General features: G+C 43.0%; 1 protein-coding gene across 1 annotated transcript in view; it reads left to right on the top strand.

Annotated features, from left to right (window-relative positions):
* LOC129842495 (centrosomal protein of 76 kDa-like) overlaps positions 1-23,202 on the top strand; it is a 42,018-nt gene that overhangs the window by 632 nt on the left and 18,184 nt on the right. The window contains exons 2-9 of the mRNA XM_055911066.1: positions 340-495; positions 2,857-2,944; positions 3,051-3,275; positions 4,728-4,913; positions 6,615-6,712; positions 6,842-6,970; positions 8,068-8,256; positions 14,329-14,495. Coding sequence (XP_055767041.1) covers positions 340-495; positions 2,857-2,944; positions 3,051-3,275; positions 4,728-4,913; positions 6,615-6,712; positions 6,842-6,970; positions 8,068-8,256; positions 14,329-14,495 — 1,238 coding nt within the window. The remainder of the gene's footprint in view (positions 1-339; positions 496-2,856; positions 2,945-3,050; positions 3,276-4,727; positions 4,914-6,614; positions 6,713-6,841; positions 6,971-8,067; positions 8,257-14,328; positions 14,496-23,202) is intronic.

Below are 23,202 nucleotides of genomic sequence, written 5' to 3'. Positions count from 1 at the left end.
TGATGAAAGAAATAAAAGCTGAAATAAATCATTCTACTATTATTCTGACATTTCACATTCTTAAAATAAAGTGGTGATCCTAGCTGACCTAAAACAGATAATTTTTCCAAGGATTAAATGTCAGGAATTGTGAAAAACTGAGTTTAAATGTATTTGGCTAAGGTGTATGTAAACTTCCCAACTTCAACTGTAGCTAGCTATGTACAGGGACACACTTCTAGTTAAAGAGAGACTGTTGAATTATCCCACTGTTGCCATTGAGCGAGAACAGCCAGGAGTGGGGGCTTGAACCATTCTGTTCTAAGATTCTGTGACTAGTAGTAACGTGTGTTTTGTCAGATGAACATCCATGGGAAGATCAGAGATGTGTTGGCGGAGACCGTGAGAGAGGATCTGGACCCTGGACAGAGCTCTCTCTCTGAGGAGGACTTCCTCCGGGCTCTGCAACGCAGGGGAATCGTAGACGATGTCATGAAGGATCTTCGTTTCTCCAAGGTGAGTTAATGGGAAAGTCTTCCGTTCAGACGACACATTTATTATCAGAGGTTGAATGGAACTTTCTACGGAAGTCCAGAGAGGACATGAATACACAAGATCAAGACTTATCTGATGATCACCACATAACAAACGTTGTTTAAATTGAGACCACGAGGTAATTGAAAGTACCACACATCATTCATTTGTTCAGATGCACCATGCAGGATTAACCACCTCATCAAGGAGCCCTGTGGCTGTATTGATCACAATGCACTCCTGGGGCATTTAAGCCCTGAACAATGCCTGACAAGCTGGTCACAATGCACTCCTGGGGCATTTAAGCCCTGAACAATGCCTGACAAGCAGTTCACAATGCACTCCTGGGGAATTTAAGCCCTGAACAATGCCTGACAAGCTGTGTGCCGCCCCCAAGACCACAGCCAATCGCATGCAAGGAACAACGCAGCTAACTTGGCTAGTCTTGTAAGCTAGTTAGCTAGGTAGTCTTACTAGAACGTTGTCTATGCTGGTTGTTAGCTTGCATAACTGATATGTGTATAATTATAATGAACAATATTTGTTTTGTTGATAATATTAAAATGTACACTGGATCAACTCCATTACTGACAGGCTGATCAGATTCAATTTCAGCCTCAGAGGCTGATGAATCAGGATGCTGCCTTATAGGCTGTTTCATAGGTAAAGCTCCTTGCAGGCGGATTAGCTGACAGTGCTTTATAGGTTGATGCATAGAATCCAGAGTAGTTGTGCTCTATTCCTGGCAGGCTGATCAGATTCAACAGCAGCCTCAGAGCTAGATCAGATTCAATAGCAGCCTCAGAGCTAGATCAGATTCTATAGCCGCCTCAGAGCTAGTTCAGATTCAACAGCAGACTCAGAGCTAGATCAGATTCAATAGCAGCCTCAGAGCTAGATCAGATTCAACAGCAGCCTCAGAGCTAGATCAGATTCAACAGCAGCCTCAGAGCTAGATCAGATTCAACAGCAGTCTCAGAGCTAGATCAGATTCTATAGCAGCTTCAGAGCTAGATCAGATTCAACAGCAGCCTCAGAGCTAGATCAGATTCAACAGCAGTCTCAGAGCTAGATCAGATTTTATAGCAGCCTCTGAGCTAGATCAGATTCAACAGCAGCCTCAGAGCTAGATCAGATTCAACAGCAGCCTCAGAGGCTGATAAGTCAGTATGCTGTCTGCAAGGAGCCTTACACATGAAACAGCCTACAAGGCAGCATCCTGAGGCTGCTATTGAATCTGATCAGCCTGTCAGGAATGAAGCTCACCCACTCTGTAAATGTAAATATTATCCATAAAACATGCAGTGTCCCTTACAATTACACACATATCAGTTATGCAAGCTAACAACCAGCACGGATAACAAGCTAGCTAGCTAACTAGACTACCTTGCTAGCTCGCTTACTCACTCACCAGACGAGCCAAGTTAGCTGCGTTGTTGCTCGCATGCGATTGGGTGTGGTCTCGGAGGTGGCACACAGCCTGGTAGACAGGGCTGCCTGTCAGGCATAGTTAAGGGCATAGATGCCCCGTTAGCTCTAAAGGGACATTTATCTTGTTAACATTCTAAAGTAGAAACTGATGATGATCTCCAAACACAAATGAAAGCATGATGTCAGCATGAAATGTACCATCCCTTAGTGTGGCAGTCAACAAAAACATGGGCTCTGATCCATCCGTGGGCTCTGATCCACCTTGGGCTCTGATCCACTGTGGGCTCTGACTGTCAGTCTATCATCAACACTGATCCACCGTGGGCTCTGCTGCCTCAGCCAGACTGTCAGTCTATCATCAACACTGATCCACCGTGGGCTCTGATCCACTGTGGGCTCTGACTGTCAGTCTATCATCAACACTGATCCACTGTGGGCTCTGCTGCCTCAGCCAGACTGCCAGTCTATCATCGATACTTATCCACCGTGGGCTCTACTGCCTCAGCCAGACTGCCAGTCTATCATCAACACTGATCCACTGTGGGCTCTGCTGCCTCAGCCAGACTGTCAGTCTATCATCGATACTTATCCACCGTGGGCTCTGCTGCCTCAGCCAGACTGTCAGTCTATCATCAACACTGATCCACTCCAATTTATAGTTTTTCTCGTCATCTCAACAAAACAACTTTTGTTATGTAGTGTTCATGACATAAATAAGATGTGATCTCAACATAATGAGGGGTTTGTATTGTTCATGACATAAATAACATGTGATCTCAACATAATGAGGGGTTTGTATTGTTCATGACATAAATAACATGTGATCTCAACATAATGAGGGGTTTGTATTATGTATTTGTTCATATGTCCTCTCTGGGCTTCCGTACCTTAACGTTGACTCTGTTTTGATAGGAAGTGCCTGACACAGAGTTAGGACTCCAGAGCACTCCAAAGCCTGCAACTCACTTTATTGACAAGGACCCGACAAAGCTCAAGAAAAGTAAGAACAACTGTTACCGGGCAGATTGAACGAGCAGTCTCTTGTAGCACCTAAAGTTCCCTTACTACTGTTCAGTGTCAAATGATTTGTATTTCTGTCCTCCCAGCCAACATGGACCCAGCGAGGAGGTACCTGTACCTCCAGGTCCTGGGGGGTAAGGCCTTTCTAGAGCACCTCCAGGAGCCAGAGCCTCTACCTGGTCAGGTCTGCTCCACCTTCACCCTCTACCTGCACTTCAGGAACCAACGCTTCCACTCCAAGCCTGTCCCCTGTGCCTGTGAGCCAGACCTGCAGGAGGGCTTCCTGCTGGAGATACACAGAGAGGGACTGGGTACAGACTGGTTTACTTCCTGACTGCCTGATATTACACAACTGGCTTCCTGCTGGAGATACACATAGAGGGACTGGGTACAGACTGGTTTACTTCCTGACTGCCTGATATTACACAACTGGCTTCCTGCTGGAGATACACAGAGAGGGACTGGGTACAGACTGGTTTACTTCCTGACTGCCTGATATTACACAACTGGCTTCCTGCTGGAGATACACAGAGAGGGACTGGGTACAGACTGGTTTACTTCCTGACTGCCTGATATTACACAACTGGCTTCCTGCTGGAGATACACAGAGAGGGACTGGGTACAGACTGGTTTACTTCCTGACTGCCTGATATTACACAACTGGCTTCCTGCTGGAGATACACAGAGAGGGACTGGGTACAGACTGGTTTACTTCCTGACTTCCTGATATTAGTTGACCTGTTTACTAGTTGACCTGTTTACTAGTAGTCCTGTTTACTATAGTTGACCTGTTTACTAGTAGTTCTGTTTACTATAGTTGACCTGTTTACTAGTAGTCCTGTTTACTATAGCTGGCCTGTTTACTAGTAGTCCTGTTTACTATAGTTGGCCTGTTTACTAGTAGTCCTGTTTACTAGTTGACCTGTTTACTAGTAGTCCTGTTTACTAGTAGTCCTGTTTACTAGTAGTCCTGTTTACTAGTAGTCCTGTTTACTAGTAGTTATGTTTACTATAGTTGACCTGTTTACTAGTAGTTTTGTTTACTAGTAGTCCTGTTTACTTTAGTTGGCCTGTTTACTAGTAGTCCTGTTTACTTCACCTGCCTGTTGTTCCACAAGTGTTTACTTTGGATAGGAACAACATTGCCTCCTTTCATTTATCTTCTCATTGATCCTTATTGTACAATAGTGGGTGTATATTTTAGTGCTAGTTTTACAGGCCTGCATTGAGTTTACTCAGGAACAATAAGCCTGTCACTACAACAACAAAAGTATCGGGGCCTCCTGAGTGGCGCAGCGGTCTAAGGCTCTGCATCGCCACAACGAGTCGCCACAAGGAGTGCTAGAGGTGTCACTACAGACCCGAGTTCGATCCCGGGCTGTATCACAACCGGCTGTGATCGGGAGTCCCATAGGGCGGCATACAATTGGCCCAGTGTTGTCTGGGTTAGGGAGGGTTTGGCCGGGGGGGGGCTATACTTGGCTCATCCCACTCTAGCGACTCCTTGTGGCGGGCCGGGTGCCTGCAGGCTGACTGCGGTCGTCAGTTGAACAGTGTTTACTCCGACACATTGGTGCGGCTTCTGGGTTAGGCGGGCGGGTCATGTTTCAGAGGACGCATGACTCGACCTTCGTCTCCCGAGCCCGTTGGGGAGTTACAGCGATGAGACAAGATTGAAATTGATGAGAAAGTGGGGGTAATACCAGAATACCAGAAAGAGGGGCTTATTGTTCCTGACCTTCCTTTGTCTCTGTGTCTTACAGGCGATGGCAGTAAGATGGCAGATTCCACCACGATGTTGTCTATCTGTGACCCGGTCCACCTGGTGTTGATAAAGAGAGACACGTCCAGCGAAACCACCCTGGTCTCCTCTTACTTCCTGGACTGGAGGACCGTCCTCTCCTCTCCCTCTGGGAAGACCAGCATTGCTGTAGAGCTGCTTGGAGTCGGTAGGGACACTGGGGGGTTAAACTATTTGAGGTTTAATTTTCTGAAGGATAATTAACCTGCATTTTCTATTAATTAGCCTGATTTACACACCCAGTTAAATACATAGAAATTAAAGATTAAAGAGAGGGAAAACATCCTGTCTGCTGTTCTGGGTTTCTGTTCTGTTCCAACTGGTAGTGAATGTAAGGTAGTGACTGGTCTGTCTGCTGTTCTGGGTTTCTGTTCTGTTCCAACTGGTAGTGAATGTAAGGTAGTGACTGGTCTGTCTGCTGTTCTGGGTTTATGTTCTGTTCCAACTGGTAGTGAATGTAAGGTAGTGACTGGTCTGTCTGCTGTTCTGGGTTTCTGTTCTGTTCCAACTGGTAGTGAATGTAAGGTAGTGACTGGTCTGTCTGCTGTTCTGGGTTTCTGTTCTGTTCCAACTGTCGGTAGTGAATGTAAGGTGTTTCTGGTCTGTCCTAACAGGTGTTCAGTATGTGATGTCTCCTGTATCCTAACAGGTAGTGAATGTAAGGTAACAGCTGGTCTGTCCTAACAGGTGTTCAGTATGTCTCTGTATCCTAACAGGTAGTGAATGTAAGGTAACAGCTGGTCTGTCCTAACAGGTGTTCAGTATGTCTCTGTATCCTAACAGGTAGTGAATGTAAGGTAACAGCTGGTCTGTCCTAACAGGTGTTCAGTATGTCTCCTCTGTATTCTAACAGGTAGTGAATGTAAGGTAACAGCTGGTCTGTCCTAACAGGTGTTCAGTATGTCTCTGTATCCTAACAGGTAGTGAATGTAAGGTAACAGCTGGTCTGTCCTAACAGGTGTTCAGTATGTCTCTGTATCCTAACAGGTAGTGAATGTAAGGTAACAGCTGGTCTGTCCTAACAGGTGTTCAGTATGTCTCCTCTGTATTCTAACAGGTAGTGAATGTAAGGTAACAGCTGGTCTGTCCTAACAGGTGTTCAGTATGTCTCTGTATCCTAACAGGTAGTGAGTGTAAGGTAACAGCTGGTCTGTCCTAACAGGTGTTCAGTATGTCTCTGTATCCTAACAGGTAGTGAGTGTAAGGTAACAGCTGGTCTGTCCTAACAGGTGTTCAGTATGTCTCTGTATCCTAACAGGTAGTGAATGTAAGGTAACAGCTGGTCTGTCCTAACAGGTGTTCAGTATGTCTCCTCTGTATTCTAACAGGTAGTGAATGTAAGGTAACAGCTGGTCTGTCCTAACAGGTGTTCAGTATGTCTCTGTGTCCTAACAGGTAGTGAATGTAAGGTAACAGCTGGTCTGTCCTAACAGGTGTTCAGTATGTCTCTGTATCCTAACAGGTAGTGAATGTAAGGTAACAGCTGGTCTGTCCTAACAGGTGTTCAGTATGTCTCTGTGTCCTAACAGGTAGTGAATGTAAGGTAACAGCTGGTCTGTCCTAACAGGTGTTCAGTATGTCTCTGTGTCCTAACAGGTGTTCAGTATGTCTCTGTGTCCTAACAGGTGTTCAGTATGTCTCTGTGTCCTAACAGGTGTTCAGTGTGTCTCTGTGTCCTAACAGGTGTTCAGTATGTCTCTGTGTCCTAACAGGTAGTGAATGTAAGGTAACAGCTGGTCTGTCCTAACAGGTGTTCAGTATGTCTCTGTATCCTAACAGGTAGTGAATGTAAGGTAACAGCTGGTCTGTCCTAACAGGTGTTCAGTATGTCTCCTCTGTATCCTAACAGGTAGTGAGTGTAAGGTGACGGCTGGTGTACTCAACATGAGTCTTGAACTGTACCCTCCTCTGTCAGAGATCCTGTCACCTGACATCATCACCACCCAGGTCAGAGACTGGTCGTAATGCTGCTATGCTCTGTCATGTTGTCACGCTACGATTCACTGACATCTGATGTTGTTCCTCCCTAAGAGGCAGCCGTCGATAATGGTTGTTCCTGGTGTTTGTTATCTGCAGCAATCCCTGGAGCGGCAGAAGACGGCGGAGAAGGAGAGGCTGTTTCTGGTTTACGCTAAACAGTGGTGGAGAGAGTTTCTAGAGATCAGACAGACAAACCAGTCCAAACTGGTCAAGATCTTTGCTCAGGTTCCTCACAATGTTTTAGTTGTAATACTTGTGTTTTAATATAATGCTGATGTATTAGTGTTTAATAATATTCAAAAACATTGGTGTGTGTGTTGAGAATGGTGTCAACCGACCAGTGCGTTAGCCGTGCTGGGGGTTAGCCGTGCCGGGTGTTAGCCGTGCCGGGTGTTAGCTGTGCTGGGTGTCAACCGGCCAGTGTGTTAGCCGTGCCGGGTTTTAGCCATGTTAGCCGTGCTGGGCGGTAGCTTTGCTGTGTGTTAGCTGGGCTGTATTTGAACTTTGCTGTGTGTTAGCTGGGCTGTATTTGAACTTTGCTGTGTGTTAGCTGGGCTGTATTTGAACTTTGCTGTGTGTTAGCTGGGCTGTATTTGAACTTTGCTGTGTGTTAGCTGGGCTGTATTTGAACTTTGCTGTGTGTTAGCTGGGCTGTATTTGAACTTTGCTGTGTGTTAGCTGGGCTGTATTTGAACTTTGCTGTGTGTTAGCTGGGCTGTATTTGAACTTTGCTGTGTGTTAGCTGGGCTGTATTTGAACTTTGCTGTGTGTTAGCTGGGCTGTATTTGAACTTTGCTGTGTGTTAGCTGGGCTGTATTTGAACTTTGCTGTGTGTTAGCTGGGCTGTATTTGAACTTTGCTGTGTGTTAGCTGGGCTGTATTTGAACTTTGCTGTGTGTTAGCTGGGCTGTATTTGAACTTTGCTGTGTGTTAGCTGGGCTGTATTTGAACTTTGCTGTGTGTTAGCTGGGCTGTATTTGAACTTTGCTGTGTGTTAGCTGGGCTGTATTTGAACTTTGCTGTGTGTTAGCTGGGCTGTATTTGAACTTTGCTGTGTGTTAGCTGGGCTGTATTTGAACTTTGCTGTGTGTTAGCTGGGCTGTATTTGAACTTTGCTGTGTGTTAGCTGGGCTGTATTTGAACTTTGCTGTGTGTTAGCTGGGCTGTATTTGAACTTTGCTGTGTGTTAGCTGGGCTGTATTTGAACTTTGCTGTGTGTTAGCTGGGCTGTATTTGAACTTTGCTGTGTGTTAGCTGGGCTGTATTTGAACTTTGCTGTGTGTTAGCTGGGCTGTATTTGAACTTTGCTGTGTTGCTTGCAGGATGAGAACGGCGTCAACAGGCCGGTGTGTTCCTACGTGCGTGTCCTGCGTGCTGGTCGTCTCCTGGAGAGTCCCCGTCAGGCGGCCCGCTTCGTTAGCCTGCTGGGCCTGGAGAAAGCCCCCGTGGTGGGAGGAGGGGGCAAACAGGAGCAGTGGTGCTCCCTTCTCGCCTTCCTCTGTAGAAACAAGGTGAGGACTGGCTCTGTTCTGAACCACACACACACACACCACACACCACACACACACACCACACACACACACACACCACACACCACACACCACACACCACACACACCACACACCACACACACACACACACCACACACCACACACACCACACACCACACACCACACACCACACACACACACACACAGAGCCTGAATCATTTAGACAGCTGTAATACTATTAAGTGTTTAACCTCTGAGAACTCATCTCTCTCTGTGTTCTAATCCTCAGTGGGGGAATTGTAAAATAATTGATTTATGAAACGGTTAAACTGTCTATTATGAGAAGATGTATTTATATCCTGATGGACGGTTCTGGGATTTCCCCAGTGCAGCAGAATGAACAAATGCCTCGTCTCCTCTTCTATCCTCTCCTCTCCCCCCTCTCCTCCCCTCTCTTCTCTCCTCTCCCCCTCCCCTCTCCCCCTCCCCTCTCTTCTATCCTCTCCTCTCCCCCCTCTCCTCCCCTCTCTTCTCCCCTCTCCCCCTCCCCTCTCTTCTATCCTCTCCTCTCCCCCCTCTCCTCCCCTCTCTTCTCCCCTCTCCCCCTCCCCTCTCTTCTATCCTCTCCTCTCCCCCCTCTCCTCCCCTCTCTTCTCTCCTCTCCCCCTCCCCTCTCCCCCTCCCCTCTCTTCTATCCTCTCCTCTCCCCCCTCTCCTCCCCTCTCTTCTCCCCTCTCCCCCTCCCCTCTCTTCTATCCTCTCCTCTCCCCCCTCTCCTCCCCTCTCTTCTATCCTCTCCTCTCCCCCCTCTCCTCCCCTCTCTTCTCCCCTCTCCCCCTCCCCTCTCTTCTATCCTCTCCTCTCCCCCCTCTCCTCCCCTCTCTTCTCTCCTCTCCCCCTCCCCTCTCTTATATCCTCTCCTCTCCCCCCTCTCCTCCTCTCATCTTCTCCCCTCTCCCCCTCCCCTCTCTTCTATCCTCTCCTCTCCCCCTCCTCCCCTCCCCTCTTCCTCCTCTCTTCCTCCTCTCTCCTCTCTCCCATCCTCTCCTCTTCTATCCTCCCCTCCCCCTCTCTTCCTCCTCTCCTCTCTCCTCTCTCCCTTCCTCTCCTCTACGATGGCAGACACAGCTCTCACAAAGTCGTCTTTGTCACAGATGGTTCCATTCCAGGGAAATTAATTTAGCTTGGTCAGTCCCTGCTTGCTCTGTCTCCAGCTCTGCACGACTGTCCTCCTTCTTTACCCTTCCAGGAAACATGGATCAGTCCTCCCTCTACAGTAGAGTCCACATTACATCAGTCCTCCCTCTACAGTAGAGTCCACATTACATCAGTCCTCCCTCTACAGTACAGTCCACATTTTATCAGTCCTCCCTCTACAGTACAGTCCACATTACATCAGTCCTCCCTCTACAGTAGAGTACACATTACATCAGTCCTCCCTCTACAGTAGAGTCCACATTACATCAGTCCTCCCTCTACAGTAGAGTACAGTCCACATTACATCAGTCCTCCCTCTACAGTACAGTCCACATTACATCAGTCCTCCCTCTACAGTACAGTCCACATTACATCAGTCCTCCCTCTACAGTACAGTCCACATTACTGAACTGAGACATGATGACCAGCCCTGTTAGAGTTAGGAACTGAGACATGATGACCAGCCCTGTTAGAGTTAGGAACTGAGACATGATGACCAGCCCTGTTAGAGTTAGGAACTGAGACATGATGACCAGCCCTGTTAGAGTTAGGAACTGAGACATGATGACCAGTCCTGTTAGAGTTAGGAACTGAGACATGATGACCAGCCCTGTTAGAGTTAGGAACTGAGACATGATGACCAGCCCTGTTAGAGTTAGGAACTGAGACATGATGACCAGTCCTGTTAGAGTTAGGAACTGAGACATGATGACCAGCCCTGTTAGAGTTAGGAACTGAGACATGATGACCAGTCCTGTTAGAGTTAGGAACTGAGACATGATGACCAGCCCTGTTAGAGTTAGGAACTGAGACATGATGACCAGCCCTGTTAGAGTTAGGAACTGAGACATGATGACCAGTCCTGTTAGAGTTAGGAACTGAGACATGATGACCAGTCCTGTTAGAGTTAGGAACTGAGACATGATGACCAGCCCTGTTAGAGTTAGGAACTGAGACATGATGACCAGCCCTGTTAGAGTTAGGAACTGAGACATGATGACCAGTCCTGTTAGAGTTAGGAACTGAGACATGATGACCAGCCCTGTTAGAGTTAGGAACTGAGACATGATGACCAGTCCTGTTAGAGTTAGGAACTGAGACATGATGACCAGTCCTGTTAGAGTTAGGAACTGAGACATGATGACCAGTCCTGTTAGAGTTAGGAACTGAGACATGATGACCAGTCCTGTTAGAGTTAGGAACTGAGACATGATGACCAGCCCTGTTAGAGTTAGGAACTGAGACATGATGACCAGTCCTGTAGGTTAGAGTTAGGAACTGAGACATGATGACCAGCCCTGTTAGAGTTAGGAACTGAGACATGATGACCAGTCCTGTTAGAGTTAGGAACTGAGACATGATGACCAGTCCTGTTAGAGTTAGGAACTGAGACATGATGACCAGCCCTGTTAGAGTTAGGAACTGAGACATGATGACCAGCCCTGTTAGAGTTAGGAACTGAGACATGATGACCAGCCCTGTTAGAGTTAGGAACTGAGACATGATGACCAGCCCTGTTAGAGTTAGGAACTGAGACATGATGACCAGCCCTGTAGGTTAGAGTTAGGAACTGAGACATGATGACCAGCCCTGTTAGAGTTAGGAACTGAGACATGATGACCAGTCCTGTTAGAGTTAGGAACTGAGACATGATGACCAGTCCTGTTAGAGTTAGGAACTGAGACATGATGACCAGCCCTGTTAGAGTTAGGAACTGAGACATGATGACCAGCCCTGTTAGAGTTAGGAACTGAGACATGATGACCAGTCCTGTTAGAGTTAGGAACTGAGACATGATGACCAGCCCTGTTAGAGTTAGGAACTGAGACATGATGACCAGCCCTGTTAGAGTTAGGAACTGAGACATGATGACCAGTCCTGTTAGAGTTAGGAACTGAGACATGATGACCAGTCCTGTTAGAGTTAGGAACTGAGACATGATGACCAGCCCTGTTAGAGTTAGGAACTGAGACATGATGACCAGCCCTGTTAGAGTTAGGGACTGAGACATGATGACCAGCCCTGTTAGAGTTAGGAACTGAGACATGATGACCAGTCCTGTTAGAGTTAAGAACTGAGACATGATGACCAGCCCTGTTAGAGTTAGGAACTGAGACATGATGACCAGCCCTGTTAGAGTTAGGAACTGAGACATGATGACCAGCCCTGTTAGAGTTAGGAACTGAGACATGATGACCAGTCCTGTTAGAGTTAGGAACTGAGACATGATGACCAGCCCTGTTAGAGTTAGGAACTGAGACATGATGACCAGTCCTGTTAGAGTTAGGAACTGAGACATGATGACCAGCCCTGTTAGAGTTAGGAACTGAGACATGATGACCAGTCCTGTAGGTTAGAGTTAGGAACTGAGACATGATGACCAGCCCTGTTAGAGTTAGGAACTGAGACATGATGACCAGCCCTGTTAGAGTTAGGAACTGAGACATGATGACCAGCCCTGTTAGAGTTAGGAACTGAGACATGATTACCAGTCCTGTTAGAGTTAGGAACTGAGACATGATGACCAGCCCTGTTAGAGTTAGGAACTGAGACATGATGACCAGCCCTGTAGGTTAGAGTTAGGAACTGAGACATGATGACCAGCCCTGTTAGAGTTAGGAACTGAGACATGATGACCAGCCCTGTAGGTTAGAGTTAGGAACTGAGACATGATGACCAGCCCTGTTAGAGTTAGGAACTGAGACATGATGACCAGTCCTGTTAGAGTTAGGAACTGAGACATGATGACCAGCCCTGTTAGAGTTAGGAACTGAGACATGATGACCAGCCCTGTTAGAGTTAGGAACTGAGACATGATGACCAGCCCTGTAGGTTGGAGTTAGGAACTGAGACATGATGACCAGCCCTGTTAGAGTTAGGAACTGAGACATGATGACCAGCCCTGTAGGTTAGAGTTAGGAACTGAGACATGATGACCAGCCCTGTTAGAGTTAGGAACTGAGACATGATGACCAGTCCTGTTAGAGTTAGGAACTGAGACATGATGACCAGCCCTGTTAGAGTTAGGAACTGAGACATGATGACCAGCCCTGTTAGAGTTAGGAACTGAGACATGATGACCAGCCCTGTTAGAGTTAGGAACTGAGACATGATGACCAGCCCTGTTAGAGTTAGGAACTGAGACATGATGACCAGCCCTGTTAGAGTTAGGAACTGAGACATGATGACCAGCCCTGTAGGTTAGAGTTAGGAACTGAGACATGATGACCAGCCCTGTTAGAGTTAGGAACTGAGACATGATGACCAGCCCTGTTAGAGTTAGGAACTGAGACATGATGACCAGCCCTGTTAGAGTCAGGAACTGAGACATGATGACCAGCCCTATTAGAGTTAGGAACTGAGACATGATGACCAGCCCTGTAGGTTAGAGTTAGGAACTGAGACATGATGACCAGCCCTGTTAGAGTTAGGAACTGAGACATGATGACCAGCCCTGTTAGAGTTAGGAACTGAGACATGATGACCAGCCCTGTTAGAGTTAGGAACTGAGACATGATGACCAGCCCTGTTAGAGTTAGGAACTGAGACATGATGACCAGCCCTGTTAGAGTTAGGAACTGAGACATGATGACCAGCCCTGTTAGAGTTAGGAACTGAGACATGATGACCAGCCCTGTTAGAGTTAGGAACTGAGACATGATGACCAGCCCTGTTAGAGTCAGGAACTGAGACATGATGACCAGCCCTATTAGAGTTAGGAACTGAGACATGATGACCAGCCCTGTAGGTTAGAGTTAGGAACTGAGACATGATGACCAGCCCTGTTAGAGTTAGGAACTGAGACATGATGACCAGCCCTGTTAGAGTTAGGAACTGAGACATGATGACCAGCCCTGTTAGAGTTAGGAACTGAGACATGATGACCAGCCCTGTTAGAGTTAGGAACTGAGACATGATGACCAGCCCTGTTAGAGTTAGGAACTGAGACATGATGACCAGTCCTGTTAGAGTTAGGAACTGAGACATGATGACCAGCCCTGTTAGAGTTAGGAACTGAGACATGATGACCAGCCCTGTTAGAGTTAGGAACTGAGACATGATGACCAGCCCTGTAGGTTAGAGTTAGGAACTGAGACATGATGACCAGCCCTGTTAGAGTTAGGAACTGAGACATGATGACCAGCCCTGTAGGTTAGAGTTAGGAACTGAGACATGATGACCAGCCCTGTTAGAGTTAGGAACTGAGACATGATGACCAGTCCTGTTAGAGTTAGGAACTGAGACATGATGACCAGCCCTGTTAGAGTTAGGAACTGAGACATGATGACCAGCCCTGTTAGAGTTAGGAACTGAGACATGATGACCAGCCCTGTTAGAGTTAGGAACTGAGACATGATGACCAGCCCTGTTAGAGTTAGGAACTGAGACATGATGACCAGCCCTGTTAGAGTTAGGAACTGAGACATGATGACCAGCCCTGTAGGTTAGAGTTAGGAACTGAGACATGATGACCAGCCCTGTTAGAGTTAGGAACTGAGACATGATGACCAGCCCTGTTAGAGTTAGGAACTGAGACATGATGACCAGCCCTGTTAGAGTCAGGAACTGAGACATGATGACCAGCCCTGTTAGAGTTAGGAACTGAGACATGATGACCAGCCCTGTAGGTTAGAGTTAGGAACTGAGACATGATGACCAGCCCTGTTAGAGTTAGGAACTGAGACATGATGACCAGCCCTGTTAGAGTTAGGAACTGAGACATGATGACCAGCCCTGTTAGAGTTAGGAACTGAGACATGATGACCAGCCCTGTTAGAGTTAGGAACTGAGACATGATGACCAGCCCTGTTAGAGTTAGGAACTGAGACATGATGTTTTTGGTGTTTCCAGGGCGATTGTGACATCTCTCTGATCTGATTGGTTGTGTGTTTCCAGGGCGACTGTGAGGACCATGCCACCCTGCTGTGCAGTCTGTTGCTGGGCTTCGGCCTGGATGCCTACGTGTGTGTTGGCACTAAGCCCAAGGGCCTGGCACACACCTGGGTGATGACCAGGGGCACTGACGGCACCATCACCTTCTGGGAGAGCCTGACCGCACACAGGTGAGACTGAAGCCTGGTTCAGATACAACAGCCCACGTGAGACGAGACACAACCAGACTGTTTCACAATGTTGTAGCTGATTGAAGACGAGACATTTAGATCAAAAAGACCAGCCCAGGGCCTCCCTAGTGGCCAGCGGTCCGAGTGGCCAGCGGTCTGAGGCGCTTACTGCTGTGTTGTAGCAAACAAGTTTCATGAAGTACATTCACCAGAAAAGTTACACGCTTTGCAACTGGTCAGAGAAATATCAACAAGCTAGGCTAGCTATTACTGCAGCAAAACAGCTAGCTATTACTGCAGCAAAACAGCTAGTTATTACTGCAGCAAAACAGCTAGTTATTACTGCAGCAAAACAGCTAGCTATTACTGCAGCAAAACAGCTAGTTATTACTGCAGCAAAACAGCTAGTTATTACTGCAGCAAAACAGCTAGTTATTACTGCAACAAAACAGCTAGTTATTACTGCAGCAAAACAGCTAGCTATTACTGCAGCATAACAGCTAGTTATTACTGCAACAAAACAGCTAGTTATTACTGCAGCAAAACAGCTAGTTATTACTGCAGCAAAACAGCTAGTTATTACTGCAACAAAACAGCTAGTTATTACTGCAGCACAACAGCTAGTTATTACTGCAACAAAACAGCTAGTTATTACTGCAGCATAACAGCTAGTTATTACTGCAACAAAACAGCTAGTTATTACTGCAGCAAAACAGCTAGTTATTACTGCAGCAAAACAGCTAGTTATTACTGCAGCATAACAGCTAGTTATTACTGCAACAAAACAGCTAGTTATTACTGCAACAAAACAGCTAGTTATTACTGCAACAAAACAGCTAGTTATTACTGCAACAAAACAGCTAGTTATTACTGCAGCAAAACAGCTAGTTATTACTGCAGCAAAACAGCTAGTTATTACTGCAACAAAACAGCTAGTTATTACTGCAACAAAACAGCTAGTTATTACGGCAACAAAACAGCTAGTTATTACTGCAACAAAACAGCTAGTTATTACTGCAACAAAACAGCTAGTTATTACTGCAACAAAACAGCTAGTTATTACTGCAACAAAACAGCTAGTTATTACTGCAGCATAACAGCTAGTTATTACTGCAACAAAACAGCTAGTTATTACTGCAGCAAAACAGCTAGTTATTACTGCAGCAAAACAGCTAGTTATTACTGCAGCATAACAGCTAGTTATTACTGCAACAAAACAGCTAGTTATTACTGCAACAAAACAGCTAGTTATTACTGCAACAAAACAGCTAGTTATTACTGCAACAAAACAGCTAGTTATTACTGCAGCAAAACAGCTAGTTATTACTGCAGCAAAACAGCTAGTTATTACTGCAACAAAACAGCTAGTTATTACTGCAACAAAACAGCTAGTTATTACGGCAACAAAACAGCTAGTTATTACGGCAACAAAACAGCTAGTTATTACTGCAACAAAACAGCTAGTTATTACTGCAACAAAACAGCTAGTTATTACTGCAGCAAAACAGCTAGTTATTACTGCAACAAAACAGCTAGTTATTACTGCAACAAAACAGCTAGTTATTACTGCAACAAAACAGCTAGTTATTACTGCAACAAAACAGCTAGTTATTACTGCAACAAAACAGCTAGTTATTACTGCAACAAAACAGCTAGTTATTACTGCAACAAAACAGCTAGTTATTACTGCAACAAAACAGCTAGTTATTACTGCAACAAAACAGCTAGTTATTACTGCAGCAAAACAGCTAGTTATTACTGCAACAAAACAGCTAGTTATTACTGCAACAAAACAGCTAGTTATTACTGCAACAAAACAGCTAGTTATTACTGCAACAAAACAGCTAGTTATTACTGCAACAAAACAGCTAGTTATTACTGCAACAAAACAGCTAGTTATTACTGCAACAAAACAGCTAGTTATTACTGCAACAAAACAGCTAGTTATTACTGCAACAAAACAGCTAGTTATTACTGCAGCAAAACAGCTAGTTATTACTGCAACAAAACAGCTAGTTATTACTGCAACAAAACAGCTAGTTATTACTGCAGCAAAACAGCTAGTTATTACTGCAACAAAACAGCTAGTTATTACTGCAACAAAACAGCTAGTTATTACGGCAACAAAACAGCTAGTTATTACTGCAACAAAACAGCTAGTTATTACTGCAACAAAACAGCTAGTTATTACTGCAACAAAACAGCTAGTTATTACTGCAACAAAACAGCTAGTTATTACTGCAGCAAAACAGCTAGTTATTACTGCAACAAAACAGCTAGTTATTACTGCAGCAAAACAGCTAGTTATTACTGCAACAAAACAGCTAGTTATTACTGCAACAAAACAGCTAGTTATTACTGCAACAAAACAGCTAGTTATTACTGCAGCAAAACAGCTAGTTATTACTGCAACAAAACAGCTAGTTATTACTGCAGCATAACAGCTAGTTATTACTGCAACAAAACAGCTAGTTATTACTGCAGCAAAACAGCTAGTTATTACTGCAGCAAAACAGCTAGTTATTACTGCAACAAAACAGCTAGTTATTACTGCAGAAAAACAGCTAGTTATTACTGCAGCAAAACAGCTAGTTATTACTGCAGCAAAACAGCTAGTTATTACTGCAGCATAACAGCTAGTTATTACTGCAGCAAAACAGCTAGTTATTACTGCAACAAAACAGCTAGTTATTACTGCAGAAAAACAGCTAGTTATTACTGCAGCAAAACAGCTAGTTATTACTGCAGCAAAACAGCTAGTTATTACTGCAACAAAACAGCTAGTTATTACTGCAACAAAACAGCTAGTTATTACTGCAGCAAAACAGCTAGTTATTACTGCAACAAAACAGCTAGTTATTACTGCAGCAAAACAGCTAGTTATTACTGCAACAAAACAGCTAGTTATTACTGCAGAAAAACAGCTAGTTATTACTGCAGAAAAACAGCTAGTTATTACTGCAGCAAAACAGCTAGTTATTACTGCAGCATAACAGCTAGTTATTACTGCAGCAAAACAGCTAGTTATTACGGCAACAAAACAGCTAGTTATTACTGCAGCAAAACAGCTAGTTATTACTGCAGCAAAACAGCTAGTTATTACTGCAACAAAACAGCTAGTTATTACTGCAGCAAAACAGCTAGTTATTACTGCAACAAAACAGCTAGTTATTACTGCAGCAAAACAGCTAGTTATTACGGCAACAAAACAGCTAGTTATTACTGCAACAAAACAGCTAGTTATTACTGCAACAAAACAGCTAGTTATTACTGCAACAAAACAGCTAGTTATTACTGCAGCAAAACAGCTAGTTATTACTGCAGCAAAACAGCTAGTTATTACTGCAGCAAAACAGCTAGTTATTACTGCAACAAAACAGCTAGTTATTACTGCAACAAAACAGCTAGTTATTACTGCAGCAAAACAGCTAGTTATTACGGCAACAAAACAGCTAGTTATTACGGCAACAAAACAGCTAGTTATTACTGCAACAAAACAGCTAGTTATTACTGCAACAAAACAGCTAGTTATTACTGCAACAAAACAGCTAGTTATTACTGCAGCAAAACAGCTAGTTATTACTGCAGCAAAACAGCTAGTTATTACTGCAACAAAACAGCTAGTTATTACTGCAACAAAACAGCTAGTTATTACTGCAACAAAACAGCTAGTTATTACTGCAGCAAAACAGCTAGTTATTACTGCAACAAAACAGCTAGTTATTACTGCAACAAAACAGCTAGTTATTACTGCAACAAAACAGCTAGTTATTACTGCAGCAAAACAGCTAGTTATTACTGCAGCAAAACAGCTAGTTATTACTGCAACAAAACAGCTAGTTATTACTGCAACAAAACAGCTAGTTATTACTGCAACAAAACAGCTAGTTATTACTGCAACAAAACAGCTAGTTATTACTGCAACAAAACAGCTAGTTATTACTGCAACAAAACAGCTAGTTATTACTGCAACAAAACAGCTAGTTATTACTGCAACAAAACAGCTAGTTATTACTGCAACAAAACAGCTAGTTATTACTGCAACAAAACAGCTAGTTATTACTGCAACAAAACAGCTAGTTATTACTGCAACAAAACAGCTAGTTATTACTGCAGCAAAACAGCTAGTTATTACTGCAACAAAACAGCTAGTTATTACTGCAGCAAAACAGCTAGTTATTACTGCAACAAAACAGCTAGTTATTACTGCAACAAAACAGCTAGTTATTACTGCAACAAAACAGCTAGTTATTACTGCAGAAAAACAGCTAGTTATTACTGCAACAAAACAGCTAGTTATTACTGCAGCAAAACAGCTAGTTATTACTGCAACAAAACAGCTAGTTATTACTGCAACAAAACAGCTAGTTATTACTGCAGCAAAACAGCTAGTTATTACTGCAACAAAACAGCTAGTTATTACTGCAACAAAACAGCTAGTTATTACTGCAGCAAAACAGCTAGTTATTACTGCAACAAAACAGCTAGTTATTACTGCAACAAAACAGCTAGTTATTACTGCAGCAAAACAGCTAGTTATTACTGCAGCAAAACAGCTAGTTATTACTGCAACAAAACAGCTAGTTATTACTGCAACAAAACAGCTAGTTATTACTGCAACAAAACAGCTAGTTATTACTGCAACAAAACAGCTAGTTATTACTGCAACAAAACAGCTAGTTATTACTGCAACAAAACAGCTAGTTATTACTGCAACAAAACAGCTAGCTATTACTGCAACAAAACAGCTAGCTATTACTGCAACAAAACAGCTAGTTATTACTGCAGCATAACAGCTAGTTATTACTGCAACAAAACAGCTAGTTATTACTGCAACAAAACAGCTAGTTATTACTGCAACAAAACAGCTAGTTATTACTGCAACAAAACAGCTAGTTATTACTGCAACAAAACAGCTAGTTATTACTGCAACAAAACAGCTAGTTATTACTGCAGCAAAACAGCTAGTTATTACTGCAACAAAACAGCTAGTTATTACTGCAGCAAAACAGCTAGTTATTACTGCAACAAAACAGCTAGTTATTACTGCAGCAAAACAGCTAGCAATTACTGCAGCAAAACAGCTAGTTATTACTGCAGCATAACAGCTAGTTATTACTGCAGCAAAACAGCTAGTTATTACTGCAGCAAAACAGCTAGTTATTACTGCAACAAAACAGCTAGTTATTACTGCAGAAAAACAGCTAGTTATTACTGCAGAAAAACAGCTAGTTATTACTGCAGAAAAACAGCTAGTTATTACTGCAGAAAAACAGCTAGCTATTACGGCAACAAAACAGCTAGTTATTACTGCAGCAAAACAGCTAGTTATTACTGCAGAAAAACAGCTAGTTATTACTGCAGAAAAACAGCTAGTTATTACTGCAGAAAAACAGCTAGCTATTACGGCAACAAAACAGCTAGTTATTACTGCAGCAAAACAGCTAGTTATTACTGCAACAAAACAGCTAGTTATTACTGCAACAAAACAGCTAGTTATTACTGCAACAAAACAGCTAGTTATTACTGCAACAAAACAGCTAGTTATTACTGCAGCATAACAGCTAGTTATTACTGCAACAAAACAGCTAGTTATTACTGCAACAAAACAGCTAGTTATTACTGCAACAAAACAGCTAGTTATTACTGCAGCATAACAGCTAGTTATTACTGCAGCACAACAGCTAGTTATTACTGCAGAAAAACAGCTAGTTATTACTGCAGCAAAACAGCTAGTTATTACTGCAGAAAAACAGCTAGTTATTACTGCAGCAAAACAGCTAGTTATTACTGCAGCATAACAGCTAGCTAATACTGCAGCAAAACAGCTAGTTATTACTGCAGCACAACAGCTAGTTATTACTGCAACAAAACAGCTAGTTATTACTGCAACAAAACAGCTAGTTATTACTGCAGCAAAACAGCTAGTTATTACTGCAGCACAACAGCTAGTTATTACTGCAGCACAACAGCTAGTTATTACTGCAGCACAACAGCTAGTTATTACTGCAGAAAAACAGCTAGCTATTACTGCAGAAAAACAGCTAGTTATTACTGCAGCAAAACAGCTAGTTATTACTGCAGCATAACAGCTAGCTAATACTGCAGCAAAACAGCTAGTTATTACTGCAGCACAACAGCTAGTTATTACTGCAGAAAAACAGCTAGCTATTACGGCAACAAAACAGCTAGTTATTACTGCAACAAAACAGCTAGCTATTACTGCAACAAAACAGCTAGCTATTACTGCAACAAAACAGCTAGTTATTACTGCAGCAAAACAGCTAGTTATTACTGCAGCAAAACAGCTAGTTATTACTGCAGCAAAACAGCTAGTTATTACTGCAGCACAACAGCTAGTTATTACTGCAACAAAACAGCTAGTTATTACTGCAGCAAAACAGCTAGTTATTACTGCAACAAAACAGCTAGTTATTACTGCAGCAAAACAGCTAGTTATTACTGCAACAAAACAGCTAGTTATTACTGCAACAAAACAGCTAGTTATTACTGCAGCAAAACAACTAGCTATTACTGCAACAAAACAGCTAGTTATTACTGCAACAAAACAGCTAGTTATTACTGCAGAAAAACAGCTAGTTATTACTGCAGCAAAACAGCTAGTTATTACTGCAACAAAACAGCTAGTTATTACTGCAACAAAACAGCTAGTTATTACTGCAACAAAACAGCTAGTTATTACTGCAACAAAACAGCTAGTTATTACTGCAGCAAAACAGCTAGTTATTACTGCAACAAAACAGCTAGTTATTACTGCAACAAAACAGCTAGTTATTACTGCAACAAAACAGCTAGTTATTACGGCAACAAAACAGCTAGTTATTACTGCAGCAAAACAGCTAGTTATTACTGCAACAAAACAGCTAGCTATTACTGCAGCAAAACAGCTAGTTATTACTGCAACAAAACAGCTAGCTATTACTGCAACAAAACAGCTAGTTATTACTGCAGCAAAACAGCTAGTTATTACTGCAACAAAACAGCTAGCTATTACTGCAACAAAACAGCTAGTTATTACTGCAGCAAAACAGCTAGTTATTACTGCAACAAAACAGCTAGTTATTACGGCAACAAAACAGCTAGTTATTACTGCAGCAAAACAGCTAGTTATTACTGCAACAAAACAGCTAGTTATTACTGCAACAAAACAGCTAGTTATTACTGCAACAAAACAGCTAGTTATTACGGCAACAAAACAGCTAGTTATTACTGCAGCAAAACAGCTAGTTATTACTGCAACAAAACAGCTAGTTATTACTGCAACAAAACAGCTAGTTATTACTGCAACAAAACAGCTAGTTATTACTGCAACAAAACAGCTAGTTATTACTGCAGCATAACAGCTAGTTATTACTGCAACAAAACAGCTAGTTATTACTGCAGCAAAACAGCTAGTTATTACTGCAACAAAACAGCTAGTTATTACTGCAGCAAAACAGCTAGTTATTACTGCAACAAAACAGCTAGTTATTACTGCAGCAAAACAGCTAGTTATTACTGCAGCATAACAGCTAGTTATTACTGCAGCAAAACAGCTAGTTATTACTGCAGCAAAACAGCTAGTTATTACTGCAACAAAACAGCTAGTTATTACTGCAACAAAACAGCTAGTTATTACTGCAGCACAACAGCTAGTTATTACTGCAACAAAACAGCTAGTTATTACTGCAACAAAACAGCTAGCTATTACTGCAGCATAACAGCTAGTTATTACTGCAACAAAACAGCTAGTTATTACTGCAGCAAAACAGCTAGTTATTACTGCAACAAAACAGCTAGTTATTACTGCAGCAAAACAGCTAGTTATTACTGCAACAAAACAGCTAGTTATTACTGCAGCAAAACAGCTAGTTATTACTGCAGCATAACAGCTAGTTATTACTGCAGCAAAACAGCTAGTTATTACTGCAGCAAAACAGCTAGTTATTACTGCAACAAAACAGCTAGTTATTACTGCAACAAAACAGCTAGTTATTACTGCAGCACAACAGCTAGTTATTACTGCAGCACAACAGCTAGTTATTACTGCAACAAAACAGCTAGTTATTACTGCAGCAAAACAGCTAGTTATTACTGCAGCAAAACAGCTAGTTATTACTGCAGCAAAACAGCTAGTTATTACTGCAACAAAACAGCTAGTTATTACTGCAACAAAACAGCTAGTTATTACTGCAACAAAACAGCTAGTTATTACTGCAACAAAACAGCTAGTTATTACTGCAGCAAAACAGCTAGTTATTACTGCAACAAAACAGCTAGTTATTACTGCAACAAAACAGCTAGTTATTACTGCAGCAAAACAGCTAGTTATTACTGCAACAAAACAGCTAGCTATTACTGCAACAAAACAGCTAGCTATTACTGCAACAAAACAGCTAGTTATTACTGCAGCATAACAGCTAGTTATTACTGCAACAAAACAGCTAGTTATTACTGCAACAAAACAGCTAGTTATTACTGCAACAAAACAGCTAGTTATTACTGCAACAAAACAGCTAGTTATTACTGCAACAAAACAGCTAGTTATTACTGCAACAAAACAGCTAGTTATTACTGCAGCAAAACAGCTAGTTATTACTGCAACAAAACAGCTAGTTATTACTGCAGCAAAACAGCTAGTTATTACTGCAACAAAACAGCTAGTTATTACTGCAGCAAAACAGCTAGCAATTACTGCAGCAAAACA

This window comes from Salvelinus fontinalis, unplaced genomic scaffold, assembly GCF_029448725.1.
Source record: "Salvelinus fontinalis isolate EN_2023a unplaced genomic scaffold, ASM2944872v1 scaffold_0044, whole genome shotgun sequence".
Lineage (NCBI taxonomy): Eukaryota > Metazoa > Chordata > Actinopteri > Salmoniformes > Salmonidae > Salvelinus > Salvelinus fontinalis.
This window is presented reverse-complemented; position numbering and strand designations above follow the sequence as displayed.